At 42.3% G+C, this 21683-nt stretch overlaps 3 protein-coding genes across 7 annotated transcripts in view; 2 read left to right on the top strand and 1 right to left on the bottom strand.

Moving 5' to 3' along the window:
- The first annotated feature begins 228 nt into the window (after positions 1-228).
- uap1l1 (UDP-N-acetylglucosamine pyrophosphorylase 1, like 1) lies at positions 229-7555 on the top strand. Its single transcript, XM_037118217.1, has 9 exons — positions 229-1002; positions 2218-2422; positions 4175-4350; positions 4486-4658; positions 5574-5767; positions 5952-6092; positions 6203-6388; positions 6913-6979; positions 7245-7555. The coding sequence occupies exons 1-9, from the start codon at positions 723-725 to the stop codon at positions 7329-7331; spliced, it is 1509 nt and encodes a 502-aa protein (XP_036974112.1). The 5' UTR covers positions 229-722; the 3' UTR covers positions 7332-7555.
- Positions 7556-9565: 2010 nt separating this feature from the next.
- On the top strand, positions 9566-17587 carry zdhhc12b (zinc finger DHHC-type palmitoyltransferase 12b). Of its 3 annotated transcripts, none has more exons than XM_037116406.1 (5): positions 9569-10217; positions 10444-10583; positions 11292-11384; positions 14642-14811; positions 14901-17587. In XM_037116406.1, exons 1-5 carry the CDS (start codon positions 10121-10123, stop codon positions 15214-15216), a joined length of 816 nt encoding a protein of 271 aa, XP_036972301.1. In that variant the 5' UTR covers positions 9569-10120; the 3' UTR covers positions 15217-17587. The 3 variants fall into 3 exon arrangements, with proteins under 3 accessions (XP_036972303.1, XP_036972301.1, XP_036972302.1); XM_037116407.1 differs by having other exon boundaries at positions 9583-10217; positions 14645-14811; XM_037116408.1 differs by lacking the exon at positions 11292-11384 and having other exon boundaries at positions 9566-10217; positions 14645-14811.
- The window catches only part of pkn3 (protein kinase N3), a 28728-nt gene continuing 24630 nt past the window's right edge, over positions 17586-21683 (bottom strand). For all 3 annotated transcript variants that reach the window (XM_037116396.1, XM_037116395.1, XM_037116397.1), the window contains 7 exons: positions 21297-21473; positions 21124-21186; positions 20961-21037; positions 20536-20678; positions 19933-20040; positions 19657-19737; positions 17586-18424 (listed from right to left, as the gene is read on the bottom strand). In XM_037116396.1, coding sequence (XP_036972291.1) covers positions 18224-18424; positions 19657-19737; positions 19933-20040; positions 20536-20678; positions 20961-21037; positions 21124-21186; positions 21297-21473 — 850 coding nt within the window. In that variant the 3' untranslated portion in view covers positions 17586-18223. The remainder of the gene's footprint in view (positions 18425-19656; positions 19738-19932; positions 20041-20535; positions 20679-20960; positions 21038-21123; positions 21187-21296; positions 21474-21683) is intronic.

Genomic DNA, 21683 nt, shown 5'->3' with positions numbered 1-21683 from the left:
AAGTGGGGCTGTGTTGGCTTCAAAGCACCACTGGGCAGCTCTCATAGGAATTACCAATCACCAATGTGGGCCAAAACTGCTAAGAACCATAGAAGAAGAAATCCACTTGGGTAGATTTTTATTTCTCTTTCTTTCTTTTCTTTTTTTTTTTTTTAAATTCCAGAACTTTGAACACATACAGGTTCAGAATTCCAGTCCACCCTCAGCAGCACCAAACAAGACAGAGTTCAGAGATCTGCATATTAAAAAGGAATGAATGTGAACCATGTGGACAGAACCTGCTCGGACATGTCCTGTGAACACACGGTGTGCTGGTGTAGGTGAGGTGCTGGTCGAGCATCAGGCGGCCCGGTCAGCTGACTCTGAGTCAACACAGCCTCAACTTAACTGCTGACTGACACAAAGCGGTCGGTTTTTCGGGGAACTATTTTCAGACTTGTTTGCTTGAGTATTCCTGAGGCAGCATAAAGACCGTCTGTCTGTCACTCGGCTCGCAGCAGCAGCATTAGCAGCTCGTGTTATTTCAGTGTTTTGGCCACAGGATCCTCGTTTTTTTTTTTTTTTTGGGACGCGTTCGCTGAAGTCACGAGTTGTCCCAGACGCGCAAGTCATTTCCTGTGTGGACTGTTAGCACACTCCTGCAGCCCGCTCATTGAAGGAGCTCGGATGCGTGCATACTTGAATTTGCCTCTCCACGGTTTGCCTTGGTACCGAGACGCATTATGCTCTCCTTGGAGAAAGTGAGGGAGGGTTTAGCGAGCGCGGGGCAGTCTCACGTCCTGCAGTTCTGGCCGGAGCTGAGTGAAGAGGAGAGGGACACTTTCCTCAAAGAGCTGTCTCAGCTGGACCTGGACGGGCTGAAGGACCACTGTGAGGGGCCCCAAAGGGTTGCAGCCTCCTGGCCCGACAGCCCCGATGAGAACATGGAGCCGGTCCCTCCAGAGTTCATCGGCAGCGTGAAGAAAAGTGACCGAAGTGCTCTGGAGGAGTGGGAAAATGAAGGTGAGTGCCAACAACAGTGGCGCAGCGCTTAGAGGGATTACGGTAATCTGCGAGCGCTGAGGGAAGTGGGCGCACATCAGAGAGGAGCTGGAGCCAGGAGGAAGACAACATGGAGGTGTCTCTGCTGAAGCTCCTCTGCATGTTAGTGACATGTTAACAATAACGCACCTACAATACAGGAATAATCCTGAGTGACACAGTACATGGTACACTCAAGTACTAACAAAGTACACTTTTGAGGAATTTGTAATTTTCTTAAGCATTTTATATTATGTTACTTTCTACTTCAATACATTTCAGAAAGAAACACCACACTCAGTTTGTGACATACTGTATGGTTAGATATCAAAGCAGAGGTTCACTGTCCCTTCCTCGTGTTTAAGGTGTTCCATCAAGAAACATTTCCTGTCAACTTTTAAGATGGTTTAATTTATATAACTATTTAGATGTCACATAAAAAAAAGTTCAGGTGAAGTTTGGGAGTCCACAAAAAATTTCTGGAACTTCACAGCAAAACAGCGTTTCAAAGAAATCAAATGCGAATGAAAATAATTAAATGCTGTATGTAGAATTGCTTTGGCAGTGATGGCAAATGTCAGTATTCCAGCCTATGAGCATTTACTATGCATGTATTTATATTCAGTGGCAATGCACATCCACACACGTTTTCAATCAGTGGCTTTTTAGACCTCTGCTCAGGTTGAGCTGGGAGCAGCTGAGGTGAAAACACTCACATCAGCCAACTTATTATTCCTGTATTCAGGTTGAGACACATTTCTTACTGATGATATCTCATTCTCTAAGTGTCAACAAAGTGTTGGCTGCTGCGTAAAGTCTTCTCCAGCACATCCCAAGGATTCTTAATGCGGTTCAGGTCTGGACTCTGTGGTGGCCATCGATGTGTGAACATTTTGTGTCCCCCTCCCTGAACCACTCTGAGCCTGATGAATCCTGGCATTGTCATCTTAGAATACACCCATGCCATCACGGAAGAAATAATCCATTGATTGAAAACCCTGGTCATTCAGTATTTTCAGGTAGTCAGTTTTTGAGCACATATCGTTGCTGAACCTAGACCTGACCAACTGAATCAACCCCAGATCAAAACACTCCCCCCACAGGTTTGTGGTGGTGTTTAAAGGCCTTAATAACACATGAGTTAAGTTTATGTACATGCATCCTGCTGCTGCTCATGTTATCAATCTATTTTGACAGGGCTGATGAAAATCTCAGAGAATCGTGTGGGGGTCCTGCTCTTGGCCGGCGGTCAGGGGACCCGTCTTGGCGTTCCGTATCCCAAAGGGATGTATAACGTTGGGCTGCCAAGCGGCAAAACCTTGTATCAGATCCAGGCAGAGCGTATTCTCAAGATCCAGGAGCTGTCAGACAGAAAGCACGGCTCAAAATGCACCGTTCCATGGTAAGATTGTGTGATGGACCTTCCTCCACTACTTTCATCATATGTAGGCTCCTGCTGACAAGATATGATATACTCTCCCAGGCATTTGTAAGCTATCAAACTCAGAACCACAGCTGCTGTTAAGATGGCTTTAAATGATCATTTCTTGCCACGTGGGTGAAGCTGAAACTTGCTGTCAACTCATTATATGTTTGCACCTTTTTGAAAAGCTGCAATAGCTGGGGACATTGACAATGGAAAAAAACAACAGAAAAAACATCAAATGGTTCCGTACAGCTTGTCTGATGTAATCCAAATCTCCAGAAGCCCCAAGATCCAAAATTGATTTGAAAAGATGTTATGAAAGTTGTTGGTTAATTTACCCTGGTCTGCATGTTGAAGTGTCCTTGGGCAAGATGCTGAACTCCTGCTCCTGATGTGCTGGTCGGCACCTTGCGTGGCAGCCACCGCCATCAGTGTAGGAATGTGTGTGAGTTGCTTTGGACAAAAGCGTCTGCTCAACGCACTGAAATGTAGATTTAAAAGCCCTTTTTGAAGCTGAAATCTTGTCACCGCACACACCCCATCAAACTCTGTTTGCACACTGCTGTACACTGGGTGTTTTCTCTGATAACAGCAGTCTGTTGCTCTGAAAAAAGCATTGATAAGAGCAGTGAGACTGGACAGTTAGCTGATACTTCAGAGTTCTGTAGTGCTGAGGGAAACTACAGATTTTGTGATAATTATTGAGTTTGTCGCTACGAGTGACATCTTTCACATGCAAGTAGTCATGTTTTAAATTGTCAAAAAGAAACGTTAAGTAATACAAACATGGCTTTTCAGCTCTGCAATTAAAGCAACATTATGTAGAAATTGTCATTTTGTGTGATCTGGCACCCCCCACAGTTTCTCAGTGCAACACGTCTGTGGTAACTACAAATCCCAGGTGTGTAACAGTTTGTCAGATGTAATGTTGTTGCAGATTACAGTCAAATTATATCAATTTTAATTTAAACTGCCCAAAATCACATTCTCACTCTGTCCTTAGACCCTTGATTCGAGTGAGGAAAAACTTGCCATGTTGATGGGGAAAAAAAGCCCTTTAACAGGGGAAACAAAACAGATGGAGGGAACCTCTGGAAGAGCCACAGAGGAGGGATCCCTCTCCCAGGACGGACAGACATGCAATTGATGCCGTGTGTACAGAACAGAACAGCAAATCACAGTTTACAAGTTACATTGACAGAATATCTGAATATCAGAATATCTCCAAGGAGACAACTGAGCAGGACGAGGCATCGCCAGGTGGTGGAGTCAGTATGTGAGGCAGCAGGAAACAGGAGAGGTAGATGGTCCATCAGAAGGGAGCCTGAATGAAAGAGAGGAGGAGGAGGTGGAGGAAGAGGAGGAGGAAGCTATAGAGAGTGTAGAGAGCGACACAGCTTGCAGCTTGAGGGAACAGAAAACAAAAGTTAGAGAAATGCGATGTTGATCAGAATAAACAGATTGTTTCTTGTCAGCAGGAAAGTGTAAATTCAAATACTGTAGTATAGGAACATAACAAAATCATGACATCATAATAATGTGATGTGTTGAAAACTCTTATGTATTTAACACTGTGGTCCTGCCCTCTCACTGAAGCTACATAAAGCAGAAACAAGTGACAGAGACGTAATTCACTCTGTTACAAGACACGTACAGTGTACATGGTCTGTACCAGAATCAGCATTTTTAATGTTTAGACCTCATGACTGTACTGCTGCCACTCCTCAGGTACATAATGACCAGTGAGTTCACTCTGGCTCCTACTGAGAAGTTCTTCAAGGAGAACAACTATTTTGGTCTGGAGTCATCAAACATTGTCATGTTTGAGCAAAGGATGATCCCAGCACTGGACAGTGATCAGAAGATCATCATGCAGGGTAAAGGAAAGCTAGCCATGGCCCCAGGTAGGTGCACGTCAGCTCCATCAGAAAACACAAACATCCGTGAAATCTCTTCGGCTTCATCTATTGCTACCGATGTGTGCTGTGGATCGTTTGAGCTAATGAGTCATGTTTCAAGACCTTTCCCCCCTCTGTCAGATGGGAATGGTGGTCTGTACCAGGCGCTGGTGGACAACAAGGTGCTGGAGGACATGAAGAAGAGGGGAGTGGAGTACCTGCATGTGTACTGTGTGGACAACATCCTGGTCAAGATGGCCGACCCGGTGTTTATCGGGTTCTGTGTGAGCAAAGGAGCCGACTGTGGAGCCAAGGTAGAGTAATATGATAGATTGTAATGTTGATGAAGGTTCACAGTCATCCAGGTCGTGGTAAATCTAGGTGTTGTATCATAGGCAACTGAACTGGTCTCATCCAAGAGGCTTCTTCAGTTCTTACTAACTAGAGAGGAGAGAGTAGTTATTTTATAGAAATGGTGAATATTAAAAAGATGCGGCCAGTCTCTTATATTCAGTTAGGATCTGTTGAATAAATAGGGTGAAGCATACAGGCCCAGGCTTTACGTCTCTGATCATATGAACGTCTCAATCTGTGAACAGCTGCAGTGTGTTTCATTTAAAGTCTTCGGTTAGTAGAACAAGGCACCTCTGTGTGATTCGGTGCTTGCCTGATATTAGATATTCCCTGTCGTGAGATTCAATCGCTAATGTCAACCACCAGTAACAAGTGAGATCAACTTCTATTCAAGTTCTTAACACAGACGTATCGGTTCTGCTAACTACTGGTTGGTTTTAACAGACGGGACTGTGGTTCTCTTCAGACAGTGTGCCAAAACACACCTTTATATTCCAGCCACACGAAAGGCATCCCTTCAAAGTAGTCCAGTGATTTAATATTTTTTGTACATCTCAATACATCTCAAAGGAAGAATTAAAGATACACTATGTAAAATTTCTGCATTGACTCGCCCTCGAGCTTTCTTTCATTTGTTGTTGAGTTGTGTGCTTCCATTGTCCCAAATGTTTCCAACGATGTTCAGACCAGAGAAATCCACAAGTTTACTGTAGGTAATATTGTGTTTTGGGCGCCACGCTACTTACACCTTTTGATTTGACTGAGAGACCCCTAGTGGCAGAAATTACATATTGAAAATAAATTGAAAAATAAAATAACCAGCAGGAGAAAAAAAAGCCCATATTATAAATAAACAAGCTGTTTCCTTGTGTTAGGTGGTGGAGAAGGCCTATCCTACCGAGCCAGTGGGCGTGGTTTGCAGGGTGCGAGGTGTCGCCCAGGTGGTGGAGTACAACGAAATCCGAGAAATTACAGCTGAGCGCCGAGGACCTGGAGGAGAGCTGATGTTCAATGCTGGAAACATCTGCAATCACTTCTTTACCAGGGCTTTCCTGCAAGACGTTGCAGAGTAAGAGTCTTCACTAAGCACAGCGAGTGAGATCAATCAGACAATGAAAACTGAAATATTGTTTTTCTTTTTTTGATAAAGATACCCTGAAGCTGTTTTTTTTAATTGTGACCCATGCAAAGCACATCCCATTTTGTTTGAGGATTAATCTTTTTTTTTTTTTTCTTTTTTTTTTATCCTTCAGGAAATTTAAAGACCAACTGAGACAACACATTGCACTCAAGAAAGTGCCATGTGTGGACATGTGTGGCAATCATGTTACACCCACCCAACCCAACGGCATCAAGCTGGAGAAATTTGTTTTTGACGTATTTCCATTCTCAAGGTGTTATGTCTTCAGCTGTTTTTACTCTACATAAAATGGCATTTATATAGAGTCTTACCATCGTGTCTACAGCAAGTTAACAAATGTACTTTCTGTTCTGCCTTTGGAAGGAACTTTGTTGTGTTTGAGGTGTTGAGAGAGGATGAGTTTTCCCCTTTGAAAAATGCCGATGGAGCGGCCACCGACAGCCCCACCACAGCCAGAAACGCACTGCTGGCGCAGCACAGCCGCTGGGCCACAGCTGCAGGAGCCACGCTGTTGGATGAACATGGCAATCTCATTCCTCCTACAGCCAGGTCAGAGGACAATGTTCTTATAAACACTCTGCTGTACCAAATAATGTCAAAAAACCTATGCAGAGCAGTGCTGATGATCTGATGATTAAACTGGTAGACATTGTCAGCGTTCTGACTGGGGTGATGTTATTTTATTAGACCATTGTACTCATCCTGTTGAGCATATCCATCAATTCTACATCTACATATATCACATAATGTGATGGTCTGTTTGCTTTGATATTTAAGGGTAGTTTCTTTCAACCCAAACTGGCATTGAGGAGATCCACTGAACAGGGATAACACAGAAAGAAATAAGGGTCAAAATCCACAGTCTGTGTTGGGTGAAATATATTCTGAAAGCTGAGGTGACCTCAGCCGTGTACAGTCAATGTACAGTCCTTTTAGTTTGAAATTCCTTCTTTGAAGGGGAGAGACGATCACAGTGACAATTAACCCTTGCAATATGCATTTGGGCTTGTGAGTGTTGATTGAAAACTGAACCTGTCTTTGAAATCTAAAAACGTGTGTGTTTTCCTCCCCAGTGTATCTGCCGTGGACAGTCCGGCAGCAAGATGTGAGATTTCACCGCTGGTCTCCTACTTTGGAGAGGTGAGGACATGAATGTACCCACGGATTGAAATGAAACGTTGCGCTCAAAACTTTCATCTTGTACAAATAGGCCAAATCTAATTGTTTACTTGTTGTGTTATACTGCAAACCTTGAGTTTGAAGTTCCTCCAGGTTTGTCAACTTGCATGCAAAATCATTTTTGCACAATGAACACGTTGCTTTCAATTTCAGTGATTCATGTTCCTAACTGACTCTTAGTGAACACAGTGCTGTAGTTTAACCTCCATCCTCCTCCCTCTGCCAGGGGCTGGAGAAGCTGCTGAGAGGGAAGACACTGCCATCTCCCTTCATTCTGGATGAAAAAATGGCCAAAGAGCTGCAGGCTCAGTGACATGTCTCTGTTGATAAAGGACCGAGTGGTGGCTGCACAGATTCCAGCTCAGTGGAGTACAGATCAGAGAGGAACCCTGGATGGATGTTTTTTGGAGGTTTCAGTTCAAGAAAGCACAGCTGTTTGTTGCCTGTTCATTCATCTCATGTTATTGTCTCTTTGTTGAAGAAGAACTTGAAAATGAAAACTTTTTTTTACAAATAAATTCTTATCCAAATACCTCATTTTGTGTCTCCCCCCCAAATTTGTTTTTATGAAATTCACTCCACTTTCAAATTTCAAGAGTTAAATAATTTGACAGTTCAGGATATGTATGAAAATTTGGATTATTTTAAAAGAAATTCACTTAACTGGGTGTATAGTGAGTTGCTTTAAGGAATATGAAGTTCATTTAAAAAAAACAAAAAAAAAAAACAGGAAAGGCTGTTTGTCTAAATCTGTTAGTGAGCAGTGTGTTCTTTGCCAAGATGATCCATCCCACTTCACAGGTAAGTGTGGCATATCAAGACGCTGATTAGACAGCATAAATATTGCACAGGGGCGACTTGGGCTGGCCACAATAAAATGCCACTGAAATGTGCAGATTTGCTTTATGGGGGGGGGGTCAGAAAACCAGTCAGTATCTGGTGTGACCACCATTTGCCTCACATCTCCTTCCCACAGCGTTGATCAGGTTGTTGATTGTGGCCTGTAAAATGTTGGTCCACTCCTCTTCAATGGCTGTGCAAAGTTGCTATTGGCAGGAACTGGAACACGCTGTCGTATACATGTCGTATATATGTCGTATCCAACTTGAGATGAAGGTCGTGGATGAACAGCACAACAATGGGCCTCAGGATCTCGTCACGGCATCTCTGTGCATTCAAAATTCCATCAATGCATATCCACCAATCAAATGCACCTGTGTTTGTTGTCCATAACATACGCCTGCCCAGCCCATAACCCCACCGCCACCATGGGCCACTCGACCCACAACGTTGACATCAGTAAACCGCTCACCCACACAACGCCACACACGCCGTCTGCCATCTGCCCTGAACAGTGAAAACTGGGATCCATCCGTGAAGAGAACACCTTTCCAACGTGCCAGATGCCATCGAATGTGAGCATTTGCCCACTCAAGTCGGTTGTGATGGCGAACTGCAGTCAGGTCGAGACCCCGATGAGGACAACGAGCATGCAGATGAGCTTCCCTGAGATGGTTTCTGACAGTTTGTACAGAAATTCTTTGGTTATGCAAATCAATTGTTGCAGCAGCTGTCCAGGTGGCTGGTCTCAGACGATCTTGGAGGTGAACATGCTGGATGTGGAGGTCCTGGGCTGGTGTGGTTACACGTGGTCTGCGGTTGGATGTGCTGCCAAACTGTCTGAAACGCCTTTGGAGATGGCCTATGGTAGAGAAATGAACAATCAACTCACGGGCAACAGCTCTGGTGGCCATTCCTGCAGTCAGCACGCCAATATCATGCTCCCTCAAAACCTGCGACATCTGTGGCATAAAACTGCACATTTCAGAGTGGCTTTTTACTGTGGCCAGCCTAAGGCACACCTGTGCAATAATCATGCCGTCTAATCAGCATCTTGATATGCCACACCTGTGAGGTGGGATAGAGAAGCGCTCACTAACACAGATGTAGACATGTTTGTGAACAATATTTGAAAGAAATGGTTATTTTGTGTATATAGAAAATGTTTTAGATCTTAATAAACCTGCTTAAATTTAACAGTTTATTACTATCGAACCAGCTCTTGACCATTTTGGTCATGGCTCTTATACACTTTTACTAAAATATTTAAAAATAAAATTCTTAGTAGGTGGATCAAATATGCAACAAAATCTTGTCAAATGGGGGTCCTTGGTCACATTTGCGTCAGCTCAGGGTCCTCCATGTGAAATAGTTTGAGAAGCATCAACAGAGCATTTACTGGGACAAATGTACAGTGTCTCATCAACTGGACTTCAAATATGTTCCTCTGAGTCCAGTGACTGTGCCTACAGTCATACATAGAATCAGGCATCAACAACACCCTTTAGTAATCATAGTGTAATGAATATTGTTTGCGTTATCAACTGCGGTCAAGGTTCACTATTTGCTTTATGTCATTCTTATAAAAAAAAAAAGTATGTTTATTGCTGTGTGTCGGTCTTACACTCCCTCCCTAGTGTACCTGCTGAGTCCCGCTGAGGAAAATCAACCCGTGTTGACGATGACGTCACACATCAGAGCTGGATATTCCCGAGCATTTATGTCCCTCCCGGCCACCCTATCCTGGATTTTCTCCTCGTGACCGAGGCTGGCCAATCACAGCTGAGCTGAGACGGTACACAGACGACAACAAAAAATTAGCAGCTGAACCGTAAACGAAGCGGTCGGTTTCTATTTCGTTTTTAGCTGTGGAATCTCACTCAGTGTAGTTATTCAATACAACATAATGCGCCTAAATTAGATATTGTGTTTATTATGTTTGTGGCACTTAAATGTAACCGTAATGTTCAGCTCACGCGAAACAAATGCTGAAGACCACAGGCTAGCGAACACGGTCCGAACCTAACCTAACGGTAACCGTTCGCGCTCTGTAACTTAGACGTTAACATCAACAAACGTTCTGACACAGCGCCTCTTGATGCTTCACGAGCGCTGACGTCAACCTCCCTGGTTTGTTTTTGCGCGCTGGATATCAGCTCGACAGCAGCCCGCAGCTGACGCCTCACAGCGACTGTCCTGTCAGTGACAGCTGTCAGTCCGACCGCCCGAAGAATGCAATGGACGCTCTAACATGCTAGGACCATGTTCAAAAATGTGTTCGGCTCAGGGTTTCTTGTGAGAACAGCTCATGTGATTCTGACATGGGTCATAACATTGATACTCTTCCTACATGATACAGGTAAGACTGCCGCAGCATAGCACTTCATGGCGTTGAACTGTAGGCTTAAACTAAGAACTAGATTATGAGAAATGACAGCTGCTGTCCTGTTTATTGTTCTGATGTATGAAAAGTAAACTTGCCCGGGCAGGAGCTAGTCTTTGGTGTATAGGCTGAGCCCGGGACCTCTCCAGTGTGTACTATAGAAGTAAAGCATAGTCTCATGTGTTGTGTGTTGTGGTTGAAGAGCTGAGGAAGCAGGAGGAGACAGGCCAGCTCGTCCAGCCCGTGCTCTTCGTCCTGCTGGTGCTGGTGTCGGTGCTGCTCTATTTCGGAGTTTCCCTGATGGACCCAGGCTTCATCCTGTCTGATGACAGCGATTTACAGGTAATAAATGATCCTCGTGTGTATCTCCTTCATCACATGTATGCTTGGTTGGAATTCAAAAGTCAGTGTAAGTAATGGCAGTTTGGTAGATGTTGCAGGGTAAAATGCATGGGACACTTATGTTTTGGGAGAATTGTGTGTCATTGAAAGATGTAAAATTGGTTCATATAATTTAATGAAAACATTCTTATTTACCAAACTACATTATACTCTATTTGTTGTCTTGGGGCCATTTCTTTTACATTTATCCTTAAAAAATTATTGTCTCTATGACCTGAGAAACCTTTATTGATTCCGGCTGACAGTATCTCTTACTGCTTCTTCAGGCTTTGCAGGTGTATTGTGTTGCAGGTGCTGCATCCATTTGATGCATTGCTGTTTTGCAGTCAGTACATCTGTATGCCAGGAATGGAACTTGAAATGTAAACACCAACACTGTAGGCAGTTTGGGTTGATTAATGTATTTATTAACTGTACAGTTGAGTGTGCAGTAATGTTTGGCTGCTTAGTTAACCAGTTATTCAAAGATTTGGCAATTACCATACCATACTGTACCAGACACAAGTTCTGATGAAGAGTATATTTACATCAGGCCTGTGGGAATTGTTGGATGCCATGTTCGCATTAATGTAAACAAGCACACAAAAAGGTAAAATCTCGAACCGAAAGTGGGCCTTGGCATGTTTGACCAGTATTGTGTTGTGCCAGTTCACGCTGGGAGTGACTGAGGAGCAGCAGGACATGATCCCACCTACCACCAAGTCCCTGCGGCAGCGCCGCTGTGGCCACTGTCTGCTGCAGGTAAGCGGCCCACCACACTGCCATGGGCTTATGTGGCATGTGAAACACTTTCAAAGGGGTTAACACAGTGAAGTAAAAGAGTGTCAAAGTTGTTGACACAACACTGAGGGCATATATTTTTTCTATCTTTTTATCAAAAGATAACTTTGACAAGGCTTTTGTACTGTGTGATAAGCTGACAGCAAGTACATTTGCAATTTATAAGTTACTTTACTTCTTACGTTAGAAGATTGAAAGGCAGCGGGTCTGTGTGGAAACTGCAGTGGAGTGTGTGTCAACACTGTTTGAGAGAAGAGAACATGAGAAAGCGTAGCTGGAACAGGTGCATGGATACTGTGGAAAATGAGTCATTACTATGCATTTATCTCCACCTGTGTTAGTTATTTTGAATTGCAAATTCACAACAAATCAAGAATCATGAAAAAATACTTCTCATACTTCTTGACCTCAACTTAAACTAAATCCTGCAGATGGTGCTCAGTTGTCAAGCAGGGCATGATGATTATGATATGATAGTATATGGACTTAGATTCTGGATATGTTATACAGTAATATGTAGGAAGTGTTGTCTTTCCCTGGTCTAAAAGCTGCATTACAGTGAAGTTATTTCATTTTCTGAACTCACCATTACCTTACCACATACCTTCTATTTGTTCTAATGTTTTACCCTTGTGGTCATTATATCCTCATTACTGGTGATTATTGATCAAAAATCTCGTGTGTTCACATTTTGTGAAAGTACCAATAGTCAGCCAACAATAACAAGATACTTAGTGAAACACGAGTTTGAGTGATGATGTAAGTGGCAACAGAGAAATATCTTGAGAAGACCATCAGGCGAGCCTTTTGATTGACTGGCTGTCTGTTGACATGGTGTTTGTCATCTGTGGTGTCAGTGTAGCTCTCAGACTGAAATATGACACTTGCAGTTCTACAGTAGTTGTAGTATCCCTCTATGGTATAGAATAACGGATGGGTTGCCAAGCAGCCCAGTTCTGTGTCACACACCTGTACAACCTCCAGCGAACACAAACCAGCATATGATACAGGAGGTGTTTAAGCGGTCAGGTCACATGTTTATAGTTGTATACAGGAGGTGATTGTATGCCTGCATTTCACCTTCTGTAACATGTAAGCCTAATAAAAGGTCTAACCCTACTATCAAAATTAGAGCACAGGAACCTGGTATGACTGTCAAATTGATTGACAGGTCTTTTTTAGACAGACTAATGCAACACAACCCAAATCTGATCCAGATCTCACATTCTCTGACTGTAAGATTCATGTTTGATGAAAAGCAGCTGGGAAAAGCATTGTTTATGCACAGGTCATTATTTCAACCTAAACCTAAAGAACTAAAGCCACACACATTTTGATAGAAATATGACAACTCAAGGTCCACTCATAGCTTTAAACCACATTTCACAGTGTGTGGATTTAATGTAAATACTCCTTGTGTGAAAAGTGTATTGCTCCTACAGAATCAACCTCTAATCACCTGTATATATCAGGTGCATCTTGTACCAGTCAGGCTTCAGCTTGAACTGAAGTTCCTCTAACAGCAAGGCAATCCCCATAAGAGCCCATATGGAGAAGTCCAGCTTCACTGTAGAAACCAGCATGTTTACAGCTAGCACCAAAAAACAGTTTTAGTATCTAAACCTAATTTATCCCCTCATGACAGCTGTATGGGGGGTGAATTTTTATATAGCTCACTCATTAAGATTAAAACTAAGACTTAAAGTTTTGTTCCACCTTTTTGCCCATTTTTGGATTAGCTGGGAGTCAGGTGGACTCAGTGAGCCGTCACACTGAGCTTCATATGGGCTCTCTAGAAACCTCTGGATGACTGTCACGGAGACACAGAGGCTGCATCCATGTCTTTATACACTCAACGTTTGAAACATCACAACTGAAGATTATCTAGATGCTGTCTTTAAAAGCTCATATTTATATTTGCGAGCAGAGTTGAGACATCTCCAGCTCCCTGGATGTTCTGTTGCTCTCTGTGATTTAACAGATGGTTAACATGGCTGTTTTCCCAAGACAGAGAGTACAGGGAAGAGAAGCACCATAACAGTAGCACAGATTCTCCATTGGGACATCCTGTGCTGCTCCTGCTCAGTGAAGGTCTGAAGCCTCAGAAGTCTCATTGCAACTAATTTTTCCAGGCTGATGAACAACAGCAGCTATTATTTTCACACCGCTAGTCAAAATGAGCATTACAGGACACTGGACTGAGCTGGCTCCAATCCGGCCTGGCTGTTAACCAGTGTCAAAACGACAGGGCAGTATTTCATTATTATATAGTTGTCTTGATGAGATTTTAGAGTGTGTATATGTATCATAGGTTTTAGATATCATTATATAGTATATCATAAGTGTTATCTTTTCCTGGTTTTGAAGGCTTAGTACAGTAAAGAGGTCATTTCATGAGCTCTACTTGTTCTAATACTTGTCTTTAACCAGTTAGTCATTATATCCACATTACTGATGATTATAGGTCAAAAAGCTCATTGTGTTCATATTTAGTCAAAGTCACAGTTCTTACCCAACAATATTGTCACAACATTTATATTGTGGTATTTGGTCTAAAATATTGTGATATTTGATTTTGTCTCCCCGTCTGAGCATGTATAGGTACAGGTATATATCGTGTATTGCGATAAAGTCTAAAGTTTTTGGGATGATATATTAAGGGCTTGTTGGCTAGCCCTACGACAGCTTTACACGCGATGCTAGCAGTCCACAAAGTTTGAATGTTATTTGAAATATATTTTCATGAGTTGACCAATTGGGCTTTTTCTGGACCAATATCAATTAATAGAAATCAGGAAGACTGAAAACCTGTATTTGGAAACAATATTCAGTAAAAACTAAACATCTTTGTGTCAAAATTGCAATTTACCCAAGCACTGTTCTTATTTACTTGAGATTTTCATTTTCTGCTACTTTATAGCTCTCCTCTACATTCATTTGATATATTTAGTTACCACTTACTTTGCCGATTCAGATTATTCAGTGTTTATAGCCGATTAATTGTGATGTGTTACCAGTCAGATAGTGTTGTGGGCGGAACATTGTGTAAGAGGATGCTGCCTCAGAGCCAAAGGAGCACAATTTAACATTTCTTAATTTTACTGATAATCTGACAAAAACGTCACCTATACTGATAATTGACCAGGGCCTATAATCGGGTCTGCCCCTGATATTTTGTATCTGTGCGTCCTCTCACATTTGTTCATCTTTATTCCAAGCAGCAGCCAATGAGATCAAAGCACTGCCAGACGTGTCAGCACTGTGTCCGGCGTTACGACCATCACTGCCCCTGGATTGAAAACTGTGTTGGCGAGAAGAACCACCGCTGGTTTGTGCTTTATCTGGCTGTCCAGCTGCTGGTGCTGCTGTGGGGGCTGCACATTGCCTGGTGAGTACACCGCCATCGCCAATCACCACTGCTGGCAGGTTTATGCAGCTCCAAAACCTTCACAGATCTTTTCCCGCTTGTCTCCTCAGGACGGGGTTCAGTTACGTGCCCACCTGGCAGCTGTGGCTTCATACCAACGGCGTGCTGCTGGCCGTGGCCGTGCTGCTGGCTCTGCTCTCGCTGATCGTGCTGCTCCTGCTCGGCTCCCACCTCTACCTGGTTTCTCTCAACACCACCACCTGGGAGTTCATGTCGCGCCACCGTATCTCCTACCTCAAGCACTGTGGCGCTGATGAAAACCCCTTCGACCGCGGCACCTTCCACAACCTTTGGGGTTTCTTCTGCGTGTGGGGCACAGTGGTGTGGGAACAGGTGTACTTCAGGGAGGGCAGCGACCAAGTCTAACAACACACACCAAGTATTAACAGACTGAAAGGACTGGATTTCACTCATGAAGAACTTTTCTGGATCTGTTGATCACACACACACTTGACCACAAACTATAAACTATCCCTGTGTGCAGTTTACTTTTGTAGAGGCACTGGTGTTGTGCCATAACATTTCCCTTCTTTGACATCTCTCCTGTTGGTTCAGCACCCGCGCTGGCTTATGTTGGGTTTATGTTGTCTTGTTATGGGGGCAATTCACAGTGTGTTTTGATGCAGTCATAATGCTTTATGACTACACTCATAAACACAGTGCTTTTTGATGCACTTTATCAACAGCAGAGTTTGCGTGGAGAGAGGACATGGAGAGAAAAGATGAACAGAGACACTGACCAACTGGTCACTTTTCATGTCAACACCAGACGAAACAGATTTTTTTTTTCCCCCCTGCAGTGACAGTAGAGGGCATTAAAACATTGCAGCCATTTTGCCTCATTGGGCAGTTTTACATTAGTTAACAATTACAATTTAAATATGAACAAACCAATAACCAATGCTTTTCCTGCAGTGGCCTGAATGCAAACCATGTTCCCTGTCCACATGGACTTAATCTGTGTGCTCGCTTGGGCATGTTTAAAACATCAAGGCAGACTGCTGCAGAGGCCGTTGTCATTAGAATTTGTGTCTTTGCTTCAGACAGACAACTTCTCATGCCTGTGACTTATCTTACCTTATGGCCTGGAGACAGTTTTGCGTATGAATTACTACCTAACAGTAGATCGCTCCCAGTGTTATAATCTGTTAAAATGACAAACAGACTTCAGATTTTTCTGTCATTGTAAGAAAAGGAATAAAATTAATGATTGAAAATCTTCAGCTAACCAAAACTTAAAGTCATCATCAATACAAAGTTCACTCGACTGAACACATACAATGCTAAGTTATGATACTCTGTCAACTATAATTGCATACTGTGAGTTCTTACCACTGTTGGCTGCTGAGGTGTGTATAGGTGTGTATTGGTAGTCATAATGTATTAAAAGCCACATCAGTAAACCTCTAGTTTGACTAGTCAAGAGCTTCCATAAGACATTTATAATTCCTTATAAGTCACATTAATAATGTCTCACGACTGATGATATGTTGCATCAGAAAGCATTATGTCTGTTTGTGAGAACAATCATAAAGCATTATGAATGTACTACAATACACTATGACTGCCCCAAAAGGCAGTGTAGAGTCTTCATAACACCCCTATATGTCCTGTTTGTTTGTGGCTCTGGACAGACTAAAAGCTGTCTTGTTGTCCCTAGAATGAGAGACCTGCTCGTAGTTAGCATCTCTGTGTAGACAGCAGGTTACCAGCACTACAGCCCTTATTCTATCAATTGTTTACAACCATTCAAGTATCGCCACAGTGTCTGAAGGCACTTTACCATCCAACTTTAAGGCTCTGAGTGAAGCTGGTCTTTGTTTATGTATTCACCTCACACCTGTCCCCCTCCAGCATCTTTCACTAAATCAAATATGGCAGTAAGTACATGTGTGACGCACCATGACACATGGTAAACCTGACTGACTGTTAATGAACTGTAAAGTTTACTATTATTATCGTCAAGCATCTGATTAAATATACTTGTTTTAGGTGCATGTGTAGATGATCTAGATCCACGGTTGCTATGGTTTCCCCGTCATACCCCGATGAACAAGTTTGGAGATGGTTTTTTTTTTTTTTTAAGAAACTGGTACATTTGTGGTTTTAGTGTAGACAATTTCATTCTGTTCTTGTTTCATGTGATTAATTGCCGAGTCATATTTATTCTGCACAGAGGGTCTACAAGGTCCACTTGCTTTAAATTTAATTTAATTTAGTTAGATGAAGTGAGAGAATGACAAATGACAATTTTGCTAATATCATAGACATGAATATTTTGAAATATGATGGTGTGAAAAACTGTATTGTTCCTATCATATAATCCACAATGTACAGGATGCTTTGACTTTCAAATGACAGCATTTCAAGCTATTTTATATTGTATATCATTTTTAAACTATTTTGGAGCAGAAAATGTCTTTAGATTTTTGTATGACTGTTTTAATGAGTGACTGGAGGAATAGACAGGTTGAGTGCAATACTTTGTTTGGTATTTCCATTAGTGCTTCTCCTTGTGCAATTGTACCCTTGTCAGAGAGCAATAAATGTGGTAGTACTGTTGGACAACATGTAGATTACCTCCAGCTGGACTGAGTCATTGTCAGTGAGTGCTCTGGTTTCTATGAATTAACATTTAATTCATGTTGTGTACTTCTGAATTATATGCAATACTGTCATGCAATGTTTTTTACTACTTTGAAATGACTGCGTAATAAATAAATCAATGTTTCATGAAGAGTTCCTGGACTTTCAGAGTCCAGCAGATATACATTTATTCATTCATATGTTTCTTCGCTTTACATACAGGCTGGTTTGTTCAGTATAATTCAGCATAATCTTCACGAAATAAATCCAGATTTAGTTGTACTGACTGAGAAATGAAGCAAGTTAAATAAACAATTTCAATATTTTCAGTATATTACATCCCAACAAATGGAAGTAGAATGGTTATAGTAACTGGCAGAGAGTCTTTTCATTAAGATTACAAATATTTACAATAGACTTTGGGTTGAGAGGCAGTGCAAGCACAATGGCCATTTGTAAAAATATAAATGTACTATCAAAAACTCATTACTGTGCTGGCAGTGCGGGTAGTTCAAAATAAATTTGGCAGGACAAGACACGTGAAAATATAACATGAAATCAGACCCAGCAAGACTTCAGTGTCAGTGAAGTGTGACGGCTGAAGCGAGGCTGATGATGCAGGACACTGTCATGTGTTTCAAGTCCACAGAGATGATGTGCAGCTGGAAATGTGGAACTGTGTGAAAAAGGCAGGACAGAAGTTTCTCTGCTTTTGTTGAATCGAAGGTTTTGTGGCAAATAAAAGTAGGTTTGAACTGCAGCTTCCTGTCACAAAAAATCCCATTGGTCAACTCATGAAGGAGAGGTCAAAGTCAGCAAAGATTTCCTGCTGCTCGGCGGTGAGGACGCAGGGTGTTTGTGGGAGGGTGAGGACTGGCTTGAGGCGCGTGAACTCCTCGTCAAAGTTACTGACGTCCTTCGGTGCTTTGATGACCGGCAGGAAGGGAGGTTTCATCTTTTTGGCCAGGAGAGCATCCCAGTCCATTGCCTGTTGACAGACAGTGGGTTGTTGAACAGCAGCAGTCCCACAAAAAAAGATGATCAGACTTGACAAAAAAAACTGTCATTAAGAGCAAGATTCAACATGCAGTCAGTGATGTGGATGTGCTACCTGTTACCTTGGGAAGTTATTCTGAGGCATTTTTTTGTCAGAGTTGTAGAAAATCTCTTTAAATCCCAAAGGCAATTAATAAATCATATACTTTGACAATAAAGGAAAAAAGTGGTGCCTGTGGCTGTGCAGTCCTCTAAAAAGCCAATCCAACTGTTTCATTTGGCAGTATGAATTTATTGGATGGGCGATCTGTCTGTTGGGTAGAATTTTCTAACAGATATGTTTATAGCTGTTATTTTTACTTGTTTGCATGATTCTAGCATTTAAAAGAGTTGTTTATGTATGTATTTATTAGACTAAGAAATCTAGGAGAGCTAATTAAATATAGTAACATAACCATTGAAAAACATCTAAAAACAACAAGCTACAGAGCCATCTGTGTCTGTGTGGTCAGGTGGAGGTTGTGTGTTATGGAGAAGTGGCTCTGAAGGAAGAAGGTGGGATATTTTTGGCTGGTTCTTGCTGGTTTCTACAATCTTACCAACTCCAGCTTTAAAAATATCAATTATGTGTTTTTCCTTCTGTTATAAATGAAGTCACTGTGGTGGAGAAAATGTGCTGAGCAGACAGAGCATCACAGAAGTACAACAGCACATTTAAGACACCAAAATGAGGCATTCAAGTTATCGCTCACTCTTCAGGCGATCTACCGACTGCTTCCATGTCATTAGATTTCCCTCACTTCCACACCACTGAAACTTCAGATTGCCGCATTGTACACATTAACAGGACAAGAATAATTCAACAGAGTGATCAGTGAAAGAGGGCACGTTGAATGTTATATGATTTTTTCCCATTCTTTGGTGAGTATTTTGGTCTCACACAGAACTTTGCCACTAGACATCACACAACAGTGAATATTCTTCTCATCTCTGAATAAAGATGTGCTGTTAAAGTTGAGCTGAACTATTCTACTTCATCTCTGCAGGGCAACAAGAGCTGATGACTATAAGAAACATCTGAGATAAAGAAAGATTTAAATGAAATATTTCTCTTATGCTGGTGTGAGTTGAAGCTCTAAAGAGCAGTCAGTCAGAGAGTTCTCATGTTTCATAGTGAAGAGGTTACAGTGTAAGTTGGCCAGTAGCGCCTGGCTGGATAATGACCTGAAAGAATTTCTGTCTCTTGATCGCCGAGGCATCTTCCTCTCCTGCTCCAAGCCTCATCTCAGGATTCTTCTGCAGCAGCTAAAACACAGTGAGAGCAGTGGAGAGGAGTCACTACACTGGGACACACAACCCTCACATTATGTAAAGCACTACATGATTTAGTCAAATGATGACTGAAATCAGTGGTGTTTTAACATGACTGTGATTTTGTCAGCTAAATAAGAAATAAGAAATCCCCTGGGAGAATTCCTACACAAATGATAACAAGCAAACCTTTTGCATGAGGGACACAGACTCTGGAGAAAGGAAGCGAGGGTAACGCACGTCATCATTGACAATGCTGTCGAACACCTCTTCCTCATCATCACCCGGGAAAGGAGACTATAAGAGAAGAGAGAGCAGCAAAAACTTCAAACTTCTCTGTGAATCTTACCAAAACTTGTACTTTGTGTGTTTTAAAGGATAAATTCACATTTATTAAAGTCTTTCTTAAAGGAGCTTTTCCACCAAAACATTAAAAGTCATATATACTCACCCTCAGGCTGATAGAAAGTCAGCTTAAGTTTAAAAGTCCACAATTGAAACTGAAGAAGCTGGGGACACAGAAGTCCTTGGAAGGCCCAAGATTGGAAATTTGATTTGAAACAATGTTATGTACACTCTTGCCATGCAGTCAAGCTCCTGCACATACCTCAGAGAGGGTGTGCTGATCTTTTGTGGACTATGAAACTTCACCTGACTCTGTATCTGCATGGGGGTGTAATGGGGGCAATGCAGGCCCCTACAGCTTCAGTGTGTATTGTCCACATAGTGAACCTGGGGCATATTTTCTGAACGGCTGTCTGCTTTGCCTTCGCTTTGTCGATTTATACTGACCTCCCCCACCAGCATCTCATAGATGAGGACACCCAGCCCCCACCAGTCAACACTGCGGGTGTAGTTGTTGTCTGTCAGCACCTCTGGGGCCAGAAACTCTGGTGTGCCACAGAATGTTGAGGTGCGATCCCCGTGGCCCATACCTACACACAGTACAGCCTTATTTATATATCACTGCAGACACATGTAACACTAAGTACACGCTGTCAATCATATAAGTCACAGGATGTTATCATAAGAACAGGTTTTCATGTTCCAGGCCTATGCACACAAAATCCTGATAAACATTTCTACTGACAATGATGTGGAACATTTTACACTGACGCAGCAAAGGAGTGCTTCTGCCTTACTTGCCACGTACTGAAAAGTTAAAAACCCATTTAAAAGTTTGGAAAATGACATAAAATAATGTGTTATTTTCTTACCTTCTTTGCACAAGCCAAAGTCTGCTATCCTGACAAAACCATCTGCATCCATTAGCAGATTATCCAGCTTCAGGTCCCTGTCAGACAGACACAGACCACATAACATCACATGCTCCCAGCATGAAGCAAGGTATGAATTAATTTCTGAAAGAGATGGACTCACCGGTAAACTATTTTGTTTTGGTGGAGAAACTCCAGGCCGAGCAGCACACAGGACGAATAAAACCTGAAAGCAGGCAGAAAGAGATGGAACTCACACAAACCTCTCAGGATTTTCGCTGAAAGTCACTGGACGTATTCACTTATGTCACGGTTTACTGAGTGATTTCTGCTAACCGGGCCTGTTTCTCGTTGAAGATGTTGGTGTGAATGTGTGTCATGAGGTCTCCTCCGGGGGAGTAGGCCATGACAAAGCACACGTGGTCTGCAGTCTGGAAGCAGCCGTGCAGGTTCACCAGGAAAGGATGTTGTGAGGCATTGATCACCTCAAAGATTCTCCTTTCACAGACGAGGCTTCACACAAACACACACAGACAGACACACACACACTCACACACTGTTAATAGTGTTCAAATTATTCACTCAATAAAGTCACTAAGCTGAATTAAGGCCTCATACACCATATCTCTCGCTCTGCTGCTGTACATGGTGCACATGCTCTACCAGGTGTGCTATACAGGTACAACAAAGTCACACTATTCTTTCATCAGTTAGCTTTCTTTC

Source organism: Acanthopagrus latus, chromosome 12 (genome assembly GCF_904848185.1).
Source record: "Acanthopagrus latus isolate v.2019 chromosome 12, fAcaLat1.1, whole genome shotgun sequence".
NCBI classification, from domain to species: domain Eukaryota; kingdom Metazoa; phylum Chordata; class Actinopteri; order Spariformes; family Sparidae; genus Acanthopagrus; species Acanthopagrus latus.
Note: the sequence above shows the minus strand (reverse complement) of the source record. Positions and strands in the feature narration are given on the sequence as shown.

Bases quoted from the DNA above. Each gene is read 5' to 3' on its own strand.
- uap1l1 (XM_037118217.1), top strand. From the start codon at position 723: ATGCTCTCCTTGGAGAAAGTGAGGGAGGGTTTAGCGAGCGCGGGGCAG. The intron at 1,003-2,217 runs GTGAGTGCCAAC...CTATTTTGACAG, and splicing joins GGAGGAGTGGGAAAATGAAG to GGCTGATGAAAATCTCAGAG. The intron at 6,389-6,912 runs GTCAGAGGACAA...TTTCCTCCCCAG, and splicing joins CTCATTCCTCCTACAGCCAG to TGTATCTGCCGTGGACAGTC.
- zdhhc12b (XM_037116406.1), top strand. From the start codon at position 10,121: ATGTTCAAAAATGTGTTCGGCTCAGGGTTTCTTGTGAGAACAGCTCAT. The intron at 10,218-10,443 runs GTAAGACTGCCG...TTGTGGTTGAAG, and splicing joins ACTCTTCCTACATGATACAG to AGCTGAGGAAGCAGGAGGAG. The intron at 14,812-14,900 runs GTGAGTACACCG...TTGTCTCCTCAG, and splicing joins TGGGGGCTGCACATTGCCTG to GACGGGGTTCAGTTACGTGC.